Genomic DNA, 18,084 nt, shown 5'->3' on the forward strand with positions numbered 1-18,084 from the left:
TTTCCTCAGTGGAAAATTTTGTTTATCTAGGTTGCCTAGGCCCCCCTGACAAAATAAGTTGTCATATGAACAGATTTATTTATTTACTATTATTTTATCATTATTATTTATGTAGTTCTGGTTGTCCTGTTACATCATCATCTACATTTGCATGTTAGTAGTTATAATGGTGAAATCTACATTTCTCAATATGTGATTGTTTGGTAACCTTAGATGCTATATGGCTCCATGATATGGACTGTCACTTCTTAACATGAGCTGTAGTGTGTAGTTCTTTCATCTTTACCTGCATGGCTTTCTTTCCTCTGCTGAACCAAAAGTTAGGCTACATATTTTGAAGAATCTTCAGGGAGGTATTTTCCATAAAATGGTAGTTTTCAGATTTCCAGACATTTTCAGATCAATTCCATAAAAAACACTTCTAAAGAGAAACCGTTAATGTAAGTAAGAGAAAGCCACTGCATATTCATTTGATAGACTTTATTGAATATGTAGCATAGTCATTTTACACCATTATTAAGCTACATTGAAGATCACATCAAAGTTGCATCTCATTGTGTAATACTACACACTTTTTTAACAATATTCTCATTTTAATAGGATTTCAGACTATAATTCTATATATTTATGATTAATTTCATATCTTCCTTTATACAATTGGCAGGCAATAACAGATGACAAAATTCACTGATATTAAAACAGTCAGAACAGTATAAACCAATTAAGCAATTATAACATATTTTAATACATTTTCTTTAAAAGGAGACAGTTCCTCTCTCTATGAAAAGAACGTAACAAATGTAAACATGAAAATTAATAAAAACCAATATCCAAATACACAACTAATTATGAAGTTAAACATCAGGCATGGGTTCCTTAAGTACTGCAACATTCAAATGAATTATTGAAAAACATTTACTTTGCCTCCAGAATTGATTGCATCAGTGATAAAGTTATTTATGAAGCATTCATGAAAGCCATAATTTAACACACAGACCTATCCTAGTTTGTAAAAACATGAACCACATTAGAGCACTGAAAATTTGCCTGATATATATATATATATAATATAATGATAATATAATGTTGGATCATATAGATTAACACATACAGTGGGAAAACCAATCAAAGCACTTACGATCATAACAGTGAACACACTGAAAATGACCTTTAACTGCAAGTGTATCATAAAATTTGTCAAATAAAGAACACAGACCTTTCTTGTAGGCTTAGTTTACAACGAAGATATTGCACAACCTAAATCACATATGAACAAAGTAAAATCCTGTCACAGACAAACCCACAATATGTCAGCAACGATCACTCAATGATCAAATAAATTATAGGACATTTGCATCAGTTGTTGAGTTAAGATCTGTACAACACTTCTATTTGGTTTTGACAGTTTACGGTACAACATTACATTATACAGATATATACACATTAACGCACCATTTGTCACGAAATAATCACTGTGAATACACAACAGGCTGTTGAGCGGGAAGCGGTTGGGTTTCGGATTGGGATACTGTGAATGGCTAAATATATTGCCAGTGTTGGGACTGTTTTATCCTCACTTGTGGAAGACACTGCCACACTACTGGTCCAATTTTAAAACCCTGCGGTATGGTGAGGCATTGTAGGAGCAATTAGTTTAAGGATCTACATTGTGTAACTGGACACACTTGGACATACTAGAAGCAGCTAAGTCTAAAATCCAACGTGTGACAGGCATGACTTTAAAATAAGAAATTTTAAACTGTGAAAACTGCTGATGGTATCCTTGGCTTTGTATTTTGGCTTGATTTTCATAAGGCCAATGTGTGATGAACAAGCAGCTCCAAACACCCACATGTTCTCCTGTGCTCATCAACATTCAGGCATACCAAATAGCTATGAAAAGCTGAAAATGCCTTCCCCAATGCATGTAAAACATTCTTGATAATACAAACCTTCCTGAGCATTCACTCATCTCATATGTTCTCAAGTGTTACAGTACTGGTGTGCAAACATGTTCATGCAGCAAACAAATATATTACACAAAACCAGCTAACATTTATCTCCCTTTATTGGCCTTCACAACAACAGATCAGTAATTCTCTACAGTAATGGATTGAAAAACCTGATCTGATCAATGACAGTAGGTCATTTTGTCTTTCTCTCCAGGACATCCCTGAGACATATGCGATTGCTCGAAAACCAATGTCGGAAAACCGTATGCCTCTCTGGCAAAAGCATATTAAACATATTTAAGGGTGTACGATTGTGAGTCATTTGTTTGTTCAGGAAAAGGGACATTAGGGAAGCAGTGACAGCTTGCTCACAGAAAAAAGAAACAACATTTTCACTACGACTAACTTTTCTAAGCGCAACAGTTACTATAGCAAGACCACCCACATTGTGCGACTACATTTTCTTAAGTGACATGCGGTTTGAACAGTATCGCAAGTGGATACAGCCACAGGGTTAGTTTGACGATGGAAGCTTGTGCAAATTTAAAGAACATCACAATGGGTCATCATTGTAGAATCCAAACTGAACTCAAACATAAACAATAAATAATTTGGTTATATTACAATGTGGTGCATTTATAAAACCGTTAGATGGTGTTCCTTATTGTAACAGAACATGCTTCAAACAATTAGCAGACGTATCGTATATCTGTGTGTACGTGTATGACTCTACAACAACTATCCACCAAAACTTTGAAGCTATCATTAAAAATAGAATCTAGGATAATCAGTGAAGTTCATAATAGGAGCCTGGAATGAATCCACAAATAGGCAAGTATTAGCATGTATGTGTTAAGTGTGTGCAGGTTCAGTCATTGTGTAAGTAGTGTAAAAGGTTGAGTGGGAGTGTTTGTGTGCATGTGTGTGTTATTTTGTTTTCACACTTCCCTCCCTTCAACTGGACACAAAAAACATGGGGAATGTTTTTAATGGTTGCAGATTTAATTGTGTTGAATTATATTGTGTTATATCTCACTCAATATTGCAATCTTTAAGCAGTGTTTTATCTATGTCGCATTGCAAATTGATGTGCACAAATCTGACATGTAAACATACAGTATGCACACCACAATGTGTAATATAATTGGTCCTTTTTGCACAGAGAGTGTATATGACACATGTGTCTGTATGCTTTTCATAAAGACTGAGTAAGAGTCTAAACATGAACATGACGTCATCTCTGTTTCAACATCTACTGCATGTACTGTGTGTGTTTGTGGTTTTATTCCACAGAGAAGAGGCTTGCAAAGGATTTCCGAAGGTTGCGGATGGTCTCGGCCTTGGCTTCGTCCTGGCTAGGACTTTGGTGCTGGGCGGCCGGCGTTTCTGGAATGTTGAATGTATTGGTAAGAGACTGGGATTTGCTACAAAGAGAAGAATTGGCAATAGAGGAGAGGAAGAGGCTATTAAGGTCATGCAGCAAACCCATGGAGATGGCTTTATAAAGGTATGGCAGAAAAAAAAAAATATGAGAGAGAGAGAAAGAATGAAATTCATTTGCTTTCTTTTGTCATTAATTTAAGCAACCATGATTCAAGTACAGTGTTTACATCAGCCTTATTAGGAAACGGCATCTCTGGATGTAGAGACATGCAGTTTATTCTGTATCATTGTTCATTTTATTCCTAAATAGAGAACCAGGTGCACAGGCACTTTGCATTAAAACAAACAGAATCTGTACATACAGGCAAGAACTGTTCTTTTGAATGGAAGAAACTGCATTATACTAGATGAATCACAGTAGAACTGTATTTATGAATAGTGAGAATATAAGATGATCACATTCATACTTGCTTATAACTGCTTGACAGTGAAAACAGACAAGAGTGCACATTTCAATTAAGAAAAATGCAATTTCCACAATCAAGTACATGAATGGTTTGGATGTAAGTCTGCAGGGAAGCCATCTTTGGAATGCAAAATACCAGATCATCATCTAGAGTGGATATTTCTGCATCTCCTTTGATGTGTTTACTTATACTTGTATAAGCCACATTCATAATTATTGTCACCATTGTCAAACATCGTCATTGTTATCATCAAAATCTTTATTTTTGGGAAATGCTACTCAATTAATTTGACTGGATATCAGCCAAATCAATATCTGCAGGTATATAAAGGATAGTCACCAAAAAATTGAAATACTCTCATTATTAACTCACCCTCATGCCAGATGTGTATGACTTTCTTCTGCAGAACACAAATTACGATTTTTACAAGAATATTTCAGCTCTGTAGGTATACACAATGCAAGTGAATTGGTGCCAAAAAAAAAGTAATCCATTTGACTCCAGTGATCACTGCTTAAAGAGTCTATATCTTCAAAAGTTATATAATAGGTGTGGGTGAGAAGATATATTTATAGTCATAATATACAGTAGATCATATTTAAGTCAATTTTTGCTAGAAATTATTTTCCCTGCCCATTAGGGGGTGATTTGCATGTACAATGTGAATCACCAAAAACACAAAAGAAGAATGTGAAAGTGAAAGTGGAGACCGACTGAGCAGGGAGGATAATTTATGGTAAAAATTGACTTAAATATTGATCTGTTTCTCACTCACACCTATCATATCGCTTCTGGAGACATTAATTTAATCAATGGAGTAATATAGATTACTTTTATGTTGACTTGTGTGATTATTGGAGCTTCAAAATGTTAGCACTCATTCACTTGCATTGTATGGGCCAAAAGAGCTGAGAAATTCTTCTAAAAATCGTAAGAAAGTCACACACATCAGCGGTGACTAAATTATGAGAGAATTTCCATTTTTGGGTGAACTATTCCTTTAAGTTCTTGATGGGTTATTTTGCCCAAAAATGAATATTCTTTTATAATTTTTTCACCCTCATGTATTTCCAAACCCTTTAACTTTCTTTACTCCATCAGACACAAAATTAGATGTTAGACAGAATGTTAGGAATTGAAAGCCTCATTGACAACCTTCACTTTCACTGAATGGAGAGAAAAAAAGATGCAATGAAAGTTAGATTAAGGACGAGGCTAAAATTCTTCCTAACATCTATTTTGTTCCATGGAAGAGAGAAAGTTTGGAACAACATTTACGAAGATAAGTAAATGACGCCATCATTTTCATTTTTGGTTGAACTAACTCTTATATCTAACATTATTTTTCAATGAAAAATGACAGAAGAAACGAAAAGAGTATTACTTGAGTTGTGGGGATCCACTCAGGGCTGGGTGATCAGGACTTGGTTTCTGTGGAGGTTGGGGTTTCTGCTGCAAAGGAGGCCGTGCACCTCCTGGTCCTCCCTGGCCCTGTGAAGTAGGCCGTGGTTGTTGTGTAGTGGGGGGACGTGGACCACCCTGCTGTTGTTGGGTTGGCTGTGGGGCATCCTGGGTTGGCTGTGGCCCACCTTGGGTTGGCTGCCTGGTTGGATGGGCTTGTCTCTGCTGCTGGGGCCTCTGCTGGGCCTGACTAGCTGGTTTTGGACCCTGGCCAGCAGTTGGAGGCCTCTGTGGCTGCTGTTGGAGGCCACCTTGCTGGAGCCTCTGTGCCTGAGGAGAACCACCTGGGCCACGCTGGGGGGGACCCTGTGCAATAGCTGGCCTCTGTTGACTTGTGGCCCCTTGACTGGCTTGTCGCTGTGGGGCTTGATTGGGTGGCTTGGTTTGTTGAGCAGGGGGATTCTGGGCATTAGGAATGGTCACAGACTGGGGCTGGGCAGGGGGTTGGCCCTGGGGAGAGTGACGCTGCTGTGGTGGAGCTCCTTGACGAGCAGGAGGAGTGCTAGCAGGTGGTTGTTGTGGACCTCCTAAAAACAAATGAGTAGAAAGAAATTTGTATAGAGCTCATCTACCTGAGTGAATTTAACCGTTAGGTTGGAACGTAACCACAAACTATTGAAATAAAAAGGACCATTGATTTTTATAATAAAATATAACTTCTTGATATACCAAAACTAGGAATAGTTCACCCAGAAATGAAAATTCAGTAATTGTTTTTCTTAACATAATTTTGTTTCAAAAGTGTATGACTTTCTATCTCCCATGGAAAACAAAAGGAGATATTTTATTGAGCTGCTGTTTTCTATACCATGAAGGACATTTTTGCTGCAAAGCTCCAAAATTAAACAAAGCATCATAAAACTATCATAAAATAAGCCCATATGGTTTTTGTGCTACATTTCAAGTCTCTGAAGCCATGCGATAGCTTTCTGTGACCAAAATGTCTGTCATTCCTCTCTGAAAATGTATCAACATGTGAGAAACAATGCCATTTGTTAAACCTTCACACAGCATATTTGAATATATACACATCCGCAAATGACATTTGAGAGCAACGGCGGAGGGAAAGATTATCATTGTTTACATTTTTGTCTCACCTCTTTCTCACACAAAGCTATCATACGGCTTTAGAAGACTTTGAATAAAGAGAACAAGTTCTTTGCTATAGGCAGTAAAAATCACTGTCCACTTTCATTTTATGGAAACAGTAGCTTGAACATTCTTCCAAATATCTCCTTTTATGTTTAACAAAAAAATAAAAAATAAAACGGGTTTGGAATGACATGAGAGAAATGTCATTTTTGGGTGAACTTACTCTATAAGGTTGGTTTCAGTATTGCAGTATTTAATACCTTACCCTGTGTTGCAGGGCGCTGTTGAGCCTGTGAACTTTTAGACTGAGGAGAGATGGCTTGGGGTGAAACAGAAGGCCCCTAGTATTACAGAACAGTAATAGAACAAGTTTATCAGACATTTAAAGTGCACAACTGAAACAGAACACTCACCCCCCACACGTGTTTGCTGCTGACAAATCTGACAAATCACATTTAGTAACAAAATCTGGCTCCATCTCAAACAAGATTTACAAACTTATCTGAACTAAAAACTGCTAAACATCACACTACAACATCCTTACTGATGCTGACAAAAGAAAACAGTCGTTAGTCTTTAGGCAATCAGTTTTGCACAACTTGGGAAGGAATTAAAACAAGCAATTTGGCACAGAGCAGTGATGAGGGATGATGCTTTAGATCCCTAGCCAATAAATCATAGACACTTTTTGCCAGAATCTCTCTTCCATCTTCTCCCAACTGTGTGGGCATGAATCATTAAAATCACAGGTTTGGGAATAATGGAGAATAGCAGTCTCTGAGCTGCACTCAAAAAGATGATCTCAGATTCATGCTGTGACTAAAGCTTTTGCATCTCTATTTTTGCAGCTGAACATGTACATTGATGGTAAAAATGGACTGGTGGGAGAAACACACCATTTAAATGTATTTTTCAGCAGAATTGCACTGCTTAATGCTGCATAAGCAAAATCAAAGTTTTCTGTATACATGTTTTTAAGGTCAAATTTGCTAAAAAGCAGGAAAACGAAAGAGCAATTAGTCCATATTTTGTTTCTGAACAGGCTGGTTCAAACGAAAAAAAAGCTCAAGTCTCTAAACATCCTTAAAACAAGATTACATTTCTTTAGAAGCAAAGAAATGTTTTCTAAGTGTTTGGATTAACCTGAGGATGGACTGGAGTGGGAGCTGAAGTACATGGCACAGTCTGGTTCATTTTGTTCACAACAAGATCAGCAATCAGGGCCCGATCCTCATCCTGCTGGTCTCCAATGAGAGGCATTGAGCAGCCCTCCACCTGATAGACACACCCAGGGCACAAAGGATATTCAGAAAAAGATTTTGAAGGCTTCCTGCTTTTTCAGATGTTGGTTGAGTTGCTTCTGACATCTTACCTCTATAATGTAATCTTGACCACCTTTACCATGTAATGCTTCTACAGCACATATATCAAGACCCCCGAAAACCTCCGAGCATACATCCACCCACATGCGATACCTGTAGGGAAAAACTGTTAATGATGACCTTGCTCATTCCACAAAAATCATCCACTCCCACCAACACAACAATGCTCACAGCAAACACGGAAAATCATGTTTTATACAGCATAAACAATACACTAATATCCATAAGACTAAAACCATTTTTTCTTTACAGTAAACTCAATCCTTACTTAATTAAAAATAAATGTGTTTCTTGTACAATGTAGAATTTTCCTGTGGCAAAACTAAAACAAATTAAGATACAGATTTAAATGGATATAATAAAACATTCTCATATAGTATCATGTGTTTAATTAAATTATGAAATACATGTAACAACAGACAAGCAATTATTTTGTTACCTTCTAGTAAGATTTCTAATAATAATCTAAAAAGTTTAACAAGTAATGTTATGGTACGGGAGCTGTTAAGTATGCCATGTGTCATGCTAAAAAGAACTTCCTGTAAGTCTTGTTCACCTGTCAGACATGGCCACCTGTTCTAACATGGCTGACCCTGTGTTGGTCTTCCAGTTGCCAGATATAGATGTCCTCCTAAAAAATCAAAAACAGAAGGTATCACAATCGATTCCATTGACATTGCTGAATGCATTGTTTCCACTGGATTTAAATATTTGACATTTGACATTAGAACAAAACATTTGTTAAAATGTCATACATGTAGGCTTTGTAATTGTCACCAATCTTCTGGATTCGTATGTCATACTTGGCATCAATAAAAGGCTCAGATGTGGCATAAGTCTTCGTCAAAGCCACAACGCTTGCAATATCTTGGAAATCGTATTGATTGTCCACTTTGACCTGTACACAGAATCTTAATTGATATATCTGTAATCCCACAAAGGACCAAACATGCAGTATAATAAAATTGATCATTTGGACTTTCAATTCAATAAATGAAAATGTTATTGTGTTTTTGAAAAAAGATTTTCAGTCCTACCTTTCCCATACCAGAATGAGCATGACCCATCTTCACTACCACAGGAAAGCCGGGTGTAGTGATCTAATTACAAGAGATAAATGTTTAGTTAAAACAGAAATACTACTTGCGGAGGCAACCACTCTCTGCTTCACGTCAAATGGTTGTTTGCCTCCACGTTGTGCATTAAAATCATTTAACGCTCACCTAGTCATGGATTATCCTTTACTTAATGCATTAAAGGAATAGTTTGCCCAAAATGCTAATTCTCTCATCATTTATTCACCTTCATGCCATCCCAGATGCGTATGACTTACTTTCTTCAGCAGAAAACAAATAAAGATTTAGGTCCAAACAATGGACCATGTGAATGGTAACCAAAACTCTGAAGCTCCAAGAATCACATGAAGGCAGGATAAAAGTAATCTATAAGACTCCAATGGTTTAATTCATGCCTTCTAAAGTGATCCAATCGGTTTTGGGTTAGAACAGACAAAAACAAATATGTATTTTTCATTGTACTTCTTGCCATTGCATTCTCTAGGCACAATCATGATTTCAAGCTTGATTATACTTCCTAGTACTTGACATATGCGCAGAGCGCTAGATGGCGTTAGGAAGTGTAATTAAGCTTGAAATCATGATCACCAAGGAGTCTGTATATGTAAAAACAAAAAATATATAAAATGTATAAATTGGGAAGTTCTTATCCAAAACCGATTGAATTGCTTCAGAAGGCATGGATTAAGCCACTGGAGTCTTATAGATTACTTTGATGCTGCCTTTGTGTTTTTTTGGAGCTTCAAAGTTTAGGTTACCATTCACTTGCATTGTATGGAACTACAGAGCTGAGATATTCTTCTCTTAATCTTAATTTGTGTTCTGCAGAAGAAAGTCATACACATTTGGGATGGCATGAGGGTGAGTAAACGATGAAAGAATTTTCATTTTTGGGTAAAATATTCCTTTAAGTAATGTATTAATTCATCAAAATACTATTGTTCATTGTGTTTTCACGTTAGGTTGGAATGCATTGACTAATGTATACAATTTTGTATACAATAATAATAATGTATACCATTTTTTTTATTTTAATCGGTTACTATACATTATGTAGAAATGAACAATAACTTAGATAAAACCAATGCTTTAAAAGTTTTAAAACCACCCTACAATAATACAAGTCCACCCACTCCTCTTTCTTATATTTCTATTAATCAAAAACAGTGTGTCAAAATGAATGGTTATCGTTTCTGCTCTAAAGTGATGTCACGTTAGAGCAGGCCTCGCCCACGACTGGTGACGGACTCCACCCTATTATCATAGATCCCCCATGAGTGATCTATACACAGTTCGCCATTTTTTTCCACGCTGGAGCAGAAACAGTGAGAAGAAGAATGTGTCAGCTTTGTAAGCATCATAAGTGTTCTGTTGTTGGCTGTAAAAGTGAACATAACAGTCTTAATGTACTCCCAGCATCAGAGCCACTGAAGACGCAGTGGACATGCTGGACTGGTAATCTGGCATACTGGGCATTTTCCCAGTGGGCCGACGCACTTTGGGGCCGATCAGGGGCAGACTGGCCATCGGGAGAACCGAGCGGGCCAGTGGGTCGGCCGTGGGCCACGATAAGCTAAAATGAGCTGCCGCATTATGCAGAACAGACCACAAAACTGCGCCGCGATATGCAGAAAAGGACAGCAAACTCCCTCTCGGCCAGTCACTTATAAATACAATACAAATAAAATCAGGACAGGGAAGTATCGCAGCACAAGTACAGTTACAGCACTTACAGCAGTTACAGTTAAAATGTAAAAGTATACCTTTTTAAAACTATTTAAAGTACAATTTCTGGGGAAAACTAGTATTTGTAATGCGCTACTTTACCCCCATGCTCATTAGGAATCCATTGGAAAAAATAGTAATTGTGGCAAAAAATGAAATATCAAATATTTATTTTATTCAAACATGCTCATCTTTCCCTATGGTGCTACTGATAGCGTGTTGTATGAGGAACTTCTGAGATGTGGGTTCTGGTCCCATGGACACCAGTAAGAGTGTGTGTGTGTGTGTGTTATTGAAGAATGCTGTTAGGTTTAGGGTTGGGGCTTGGGTTAGGGGTATAAAAAGCATTCTTTTTTTACTGTATTACATAATTTACAAATAAAAATATAAATTGCTTTGGCACCACTCTGTGGTGAGCTCACATGTACCCATATATTAAACAACACTTCAAGTATCCATTCTGAATTCTGGTAAGCACAGACAGATTTCAGCAGTAGAACTTTCGACCAAACTGTTCTTATTTCAGAGATTAACACAGTATTAAAAGGATAAGTTACATTCTAATACAACATAATTATTTAGTAGAATATTCCATGTACAGGTTGATTTAATTAAAACTCCTCTTTATTAATAGGAGAATGTGCTAAATATGCAGTCTTAGTGTTGCTTGATCTGATGGCATCGTCTGTATAATGCAGCAGTAGGTGAAATGACAGAGCGAAATCTCTCTGCACAGGCACAAAATGAGCACTCACAGAATTACGTCTGAGACCACAGTGCTTTATTTTTGAAAAAGGCAAGGCTGACTGAGGCAAACACATTCTGGTAGAGTGTGTGTCTGGGATAATTAATGCGTGAGGAAAACCAAGCCGATACCTGCAGTGGAGAAGTAGGAGGAAGAGGTGGCACGTCTCCCACTCCTATTAAAACCTAACTAAGAAAGACTACATAATAAAATATGTTTAATGTATCACACAATGCTTGTCTGAAGTTAATTCAAGTAGTTCTGAGACTGAACTTGTTTAATTAGATGGCAAACAAAATTGCCAGTCTAGACAGGCCTGTAAGTGTGCTAAGTTGACAGGGCAATGCTGAACTGGGACACTTAATACGCATGAGCCCTTTATATTTTACTGTTTACTGCATCCAGGCAGTCCTGCCACAGATGGGAGCTTTGTGTTGGGTCCTTTGGGACAGTCTGAGGCCCTGTAGTTCAGGTTTTACTTGTGAAGGGAGGGAGAGGGACAGATGGTTAAACACTCACCATCTCCTTGTGGTTGGGGTAATAAACCTGGTCGATCAGTGGGAACTCCTCTGGACCCAACTGCTTGTACAATCTGGATAACTGAGCAAACTGTGGCCCACACACAGACATTCATATACATTGAAACAAATAATGTGCATTAATATTCATGAACATTTTATATGGAAAGTTTTGATAATACTCTGTTTCTTATTGGAAACACTTTGAATCTATTTAAATTTGCATCTGAAAATGTATTTATAATTTTCACACAGCTAAGGGGGAAACAACAGATTCAAAATGCATTAATACATCGCTTTTTGGATGTCTGAGAACATCCTTAAAGTGACAGTTCACCCAAATATGAAAATCCTGTCATAATTTACTCGCCCTCATGTTGTTCAAACCTTATGGCTTTCTTTCTTCAGTGTAACACACAAAACTATGTAAGGCACAATGACAGCCTCAGTCATTTTTTACTTTCATTAGAAAAAAGATGCAATGAAAGTGAATGGTGACTGAGAATGTCAGTCACTAACCCTCTACCTAACAACTCCTTTTGTGTTTTACAGAAGAAAGAAAGTCATATGGGTTTGGAACAGTATGACGGTGAGTAAATAACAGAATTTTCATTTTTGGGTGAATTATTGTTTAAATATATGATTAGTGCTCACCACCCATGGTTTGTCACAGAAGTTGTAGACAGAGTGAAGAGAATTGACACTGGGTAGGCCAGCATACTGTAGTCCAATCACAATGTTCCTGTGGTCGCCATTCTTAGCCATGCTGTAAGCATGCTGTCGTACCAGTACAAAATCTGGTTTGAAACACCTAAAAGGCCATGGAAATACAGTTTTACCAAAATTTGCTTACGATTATTAGCCACATCTTAATCTTTATTAATATCACTTGTGTTATTTTCTTTATTAACAAGAGTACATTCAAATTCAAATATTAATTAGCTTTGCTAACTTTAAAGATATAGTTCACCCAAAAATAAAAATGATCTCATCGTCTACTTACCCTCATGCCATCCCAGATGTGTATGACTTTCTTTCTTCTGCAGAAAACAAATTAAGATTTTCAGAAGAATATTTCAGCTCTGTAGGTCTATACACTGCAAGTAAATGGTGGACAGAACTTTGAAGCTCCAAAAAGCACATAAAGGTAGCATAAAAGTAATGCATACAATCCATGTCTTCAGAAGTGATTTGATAGGTGAGGGTGAGAAACAGATTTTACTATAAATCTCCACCTCTGACCAGCCCTAACCAGTAGGTGGCGATATGCACAAAGAATGTGAATCGCCAAAAAACAAAAGAAGAATGTAGAACTGGAAGTGGAGATTTATAGTAAAAAAGGATTTAAATATTTATTTTTGTTTCTCACCCACACCTATCATATCACTTCTGAAGACATGGATTTAACCACTGGAGTCCTGTGGATTACATTTATGCTGCCTTTATTTGATTTTGGAGCTTCATAATTCTGGATACCATTCACTTGCATTGTATGGACCTACAGAGCTGAAATATTCTTAAAAATTTTTTTTTTGTTGTGTTCTACAGAAAAAAGAAAGACGTACACATCTGGGACGTCATGAGTAAATGATGAGAGAATTTTCATTTTTGGGTGAATCTTGATTAATATAAACATTTTCTCTAAATATATAACCTAAAACAATACTATGGTTATTCTTCTCTGTAAGAAAAAGTTATCTCCTATCTTTATCTATTTGTTCGCAAACTACGTAGTAAACTTAACGAATTATGTCTGAGAATATCGTACTAAATCTTCGAAAAAGGCAAGGTTGCGTGAGGAAAACAGATGTGGAACCTACTTTGTGATTTTGTTTCCATTGCGGATGGCCTCAATGTCCACACTATAGCTTCCCGTTGCGTGAGCCACCAGATTAACCTCAGAGAAATCAGCCTTGAAAATCAATGAAAATCACCAGTTCCAATGAATGGATCAATACATGTGATCAGTAAAGTGACATTGTCAAAGCAAATAGACCATGAGCCCTGTAAAAATAACAGTTTGTGTATATTTATTATTTTTAGGTATTACATTTGGCTTAAATCTTTTATCCAAGTTGCCTTATCCATGACACTATGACTAATTATTTTAAAGGATGTTATTCATTAACAGAACAGATTAGTTTTCTTTTGTCTTCCTCTAAAACACATTAGATCCTGCATTTCAAACCATAAACAAATGCCACTGATGAAAATTAAGGCCTGATATTCAAATTTGCTCTCAGGCAGACTCACAATGTCTTCCCAGCTAAAAGATGGGATAAAATGTTTTGAAAACATCTATTCTAATTAATTTCACAAGGACCTAGTGGAGGTGTACTGCTGTGTTACTATGGAGAAATTAAAGGAATACTTGAAGGGAAATATTTCCCACCTGTTCTACTTTGATGTCAAATTCACCATGAACCTTCTTGCCTTTGAACACTTTTGCCCTAAAGAAAGAAAGAACAGTTGGCAGTTTTCTGTGACATAATTGTTTCTATGCAACAAACTAGCATATAAAACAGTGAAATGTTAGAAAATGATGCACTTAATTATTTAGCATTAATGGATTCTTTGTGTATAGGCTTACAAGTGAGAACTGAGTCTTCTCTTAAAAGGTGAGAGCATCTTTAACCTTTGAATGGTCTCACAGGTTAATTAGACCCATTTTAACTTTTAACACTTATTTACATCAACTTAACTAACTTTTTGAACTGAAACTTTATGACATCCTCCACAGAGGTGATCTGAATGTGGCAATGTATTTTTTTTTAATTGCATGAATTTGTAAACAAAGCTATGTAAGTGCAAACTTTTTGAAAATGTCATCATTTTCAGAGAAACTTGTTGAAAACCCATTCTTGAGGACATTCATGTTTAGCTTTAAATATACTGACGTGCACAGACAATAAATGGTAAATAGTCTGCACTTATATAGCGTTTTTTTTAACCTTAGCAGTATTCAAAACGATTTACACTGCGTCTCATTTACACACACACTCACACACCAATGACGGCAGAGCTGTCATGCAAGGCGCCAGCATGCCATTGGAGCAACTTGGGTTTCAGTGTCTTGCCCAAGGACACTTCGGCATGTGGAGTCGTGTGGGCAGGGAATCGAACCACCAACCCTGCGATTAGTGGACAACCTGCTGTACCACCTGAGCCACAGCCGCCCCCTAATATCAATAGCCTGCTGTGAAATCAATGGAAGTCTATAGATGTCCTCACTTATATAGAGAAACAAACCTGTGTGTGTGTGTGAGAGACAAACCAACAAACAAACGCACACACAAACACACATACACGTTGGTGCGACTATCCTGATGTGGACCCTCCATAGCCATAATGTATTTTATACTGTACAAACTATAGAGCCTACCCCCTAAACCTCACAAAAAAAACTTTCTGCATTTTTACATTTTCAAAAAAAAACATAGTTTAGTGTGTTTTTTTAAGCAATTTAAATTACTGGGACACTAGAAATGTCCTTATAAACCACATTTAGAGCATAATACCCTTGTAATTACTTGTTTGTAACCTTAAAAAAAAGTCCTCGTAAACCACACACACACACACACACACACACAGACAAACTCACAAACATAAGCAAACACACACTAACACTCATGCACACACCCATACACAAATTCATATCCACACACAATCACACACAAAAATACATGCTGTACATACAGTACATATATTCTAATGTAAACTTAGAGCATTTACTTTATATTAAATTTGTACATTTTACATTTGTTAATTAGTGAAAGGTTAGTTATTGATGATAAAACTGGTGTTTGTGAGAAAATTTGCAAATTGTGACTGTTGAACTGTGATTTATCTAGCCGGGTCACTTTGGTCCATGATCAACAGTGGGACTTGATCATCACCATGTTTTGTATCTTAATTTTATAATAATAATAATAATACTGCTATAATCAGCTTCTGCTGTGTCCAAAGAAGAGGATCTTACAGTAAATGCAATGAGATGAAATCTCTTTTTGAAGTTAGATGTTGGTTGTAAATGTGTCACTACCCCTCTTGAGAATTACTGAGAGCAGGTCTGATAGCAGCCATACAATCACTGTATATGAATGAACACTGTTGCCTGTGGGACTCAGTATCACCGTGCCATTTCACCTGGACTAATTTGTTTGCTGTGTGGTCTCAACGTATCTAAACTGATTCAAACCCAGAATGAAATGTGAAATGCGCACAGACACGCGCGGGGAAACCCACAAATGCGTACACGCGCGCGTGACAGAGCAGGAGACTGAGAAAGGCCCATAGACACATGAGTCACGACATTTGATGGTTACTCCTTTTAGCCACTATTAGTATGAGCTTCACTTCAGGTGTGAGTCTGTAAGCCTTAACGTTAAATCCTCAACAACGTACAAGCTTTGAAACGCTCATTTTATTAGAATGAGCTTTATATGTTATTAAACTATAGGCTATATATATATTTATTTTTTTAAAAACCTCCATGGCCATTAGGCTACATTGCATTCAAGATACGCTTTCTATAGAGACAGTGACCAGCATGCATACAAATGCTTTCCAGTGCAGATCTTACCAGTCTGTCTGCTGGTCATCAATGACCAGAAGGATCTTGGCACTGCTCGAGCCGACTCTCTCGGTGGCCTCGTTAAAGGTGGCGGCAGCGGCGGCGGTGGTCTGTTTGACAGCGTTGGAAATGGAGGAAAAGAAACCGGCGCCCGTAGTCTGGCTGGGGGGTTGACGCCTCTCTTGAGATCCCGGCGACACCACCGGGGCAGGGCTTTGCTGCGGCGGATCGGGCCGCTGTAGATCGGTCATGTAGCCGTTGGGCAAGTTGGACATAAAATTACTGTCCGACAGTCGACGTCGCAGATAATTCATGGTGAATATGGAGAAGGATGCGACGAATAAGAGAAACGCTAAATTATCCTCCTATGCGTGGGGGGAAATCCAATGCGAATGAGAATTAGATCAGCTATATGATGTCTAGGATGCAAGTTTAAAATTAGTCGCCAGAGAGACGCGAAAAATGAGTCGATATACGCAATTCTCCAGAGTGCACCACAAAGCAGGTTGCGTTTCGCTTTAAAACATTAATTGGTCTTTATGCACAGCCGCACTGCAACCGTTGAAATATGCCTGTATATGTTATTAAATATCTACTACGATTATGTTAGATAAAAATCACGGTTGAATAATTTATAGCGATCGATTCATTGAGAACGTTGTTTTAAAATCGCATGAATCACGTTATCGACTCTCTCCATGGATGTTGATGATGTTTCTTTGACTCTTCTGCATTGGCGTGGAGAAGAACAATCCAATGGGAGAGGCACTTTGTAAAAAAGTGTGCTCGGCGAAGGTAGTCTAATAGTCATAAGTTGCACTCGGTGAGGCAAAATCTCCTCCCGGCGTCCTCCGACCAGATTCTCTGTGATCCGGTCCGGGATCTTGGAGGTGGAGGTGGTGCGGCTGCTGGGGCTTCAGGAAAATGCAGTGATTGCATCACTCATGCCATCCAATCCTGGTATTCCGCCCAATGTTTTCTTTTGACCCGCGTCATTTTGCCTGACCCATCATCGGTTTCGCCCGTTGCGCACCTTTTTTAAGCGCGGGAAAAGGTCCGAGATGCGGTTGTTGAGATGATAGTGATGAATGGCAACGAAACACGGCCTGGGCTTGAGCTTGTGTTCATTGTACGCAAGAGACATCGATTAAAAACATTAACGGGAGGGTGGTGTAACATGATTAAGAACTGCAGGGGACGATCCTTGATCTGTATCACCATGGTGCCCTTGAGACAAACCGTGGGACTGCCCTAGAATAAGTTTACTTTGTATATTAGTCCCTTTGGATAAAAGATTGAGCTAAATGAAAAACGTAGTGGTTAATTGTAAGTCTATGTTTGTCTTTTCAGAATGTCTTAGGCCTATGTTTTGAAATTTAGGTAAAACGATTATGCTAGTGTTTGTTTATTGTACCAGCTTATAAGCCTAATTGAAGAGACTCAATTAAAACTTTTGAAAGTTGTAATTATCATTTTAAGGCACTACTAATTGTGTTATTTTAAAGCATAATTGTACATGATTAGGGTACAACCAGTTGTGCTAAAAGCCACAATTTGTTTATTTTATTTTCTCCTAAAGAACTGAATAGCATCAAAAACTACCATAGTACTTTCCTAAACACCTGTTTGTCAGTGTGTACTGCTAAATGCTCCTGATCCATGAAATATTGCATATATATATACATATAAGTATTTTGATCTACAAAAAGA

At 37.6% G+C, this 18,084-nt stretch overlaps 1 protein-coding gene across 2 annotated transcripts; it reads right to left on the minus strand.

Moving 5' to 3' along the window:
• Positions 1-473: 473 nt before the first annotated feature.
• syn1 (synapsin I) lies at positions 474-17,380 on the minus strand. 2 transcript variants are annotated; one of them, XM_052107953.1, is made up of 13 exons: positions 16,384-17,380; positions 14,194-14,251; positions 13,622-13,713; positions 12,456-12,612; positions 11,803-11,892; positions 8,775-8,837; positions 8,493-8,635; positions 8,294-8,368; positions 7,728-7,830; positions 7,499-7,630; positions 6,621-6,696; positions 5,187-5,790; positions 474-3,338 (listed from the first exon to the last, which is right to left on the minus strand). In XM_052107953.1, the coding sequence occupies exons 1-13, from the start codon at positions 16,686-16,688 to the stop codon at positions 3,308-3,310; spliced, it is 1,929 nt and encodes a 642-aa protein (XP_051963913.1). In that variant the 5' UTR covers positions 16,689-17,380; the 3' UTR covers positions 474-3,307. The 2 variants fall into 2 exon arrangements, with proteins under 2 accessions (XP_051963913.1, XP_051963912.1); XM_052107952.1 differs by having other exon boundaries at positions 474-3,376; positions 16,384-17,379.
• Positions 17,381-18,084: the final 704 nt, after the last annotated feature.

This window comes from Xyrauchen texanus, chromosome 37, assembly GCF_025860055.1.
Source record: "Xyrauchen texanus isolate HMW12.3.18 chromosome 37, RBS_HiC_50CHRs, whole genome shotgun sequence".
NCBI lineage: Eukaryota > Metazoa > Chordata > Actinopteri > Cypriniformes > Catostomidae > Xyrauchen > Xyrauchen texanus.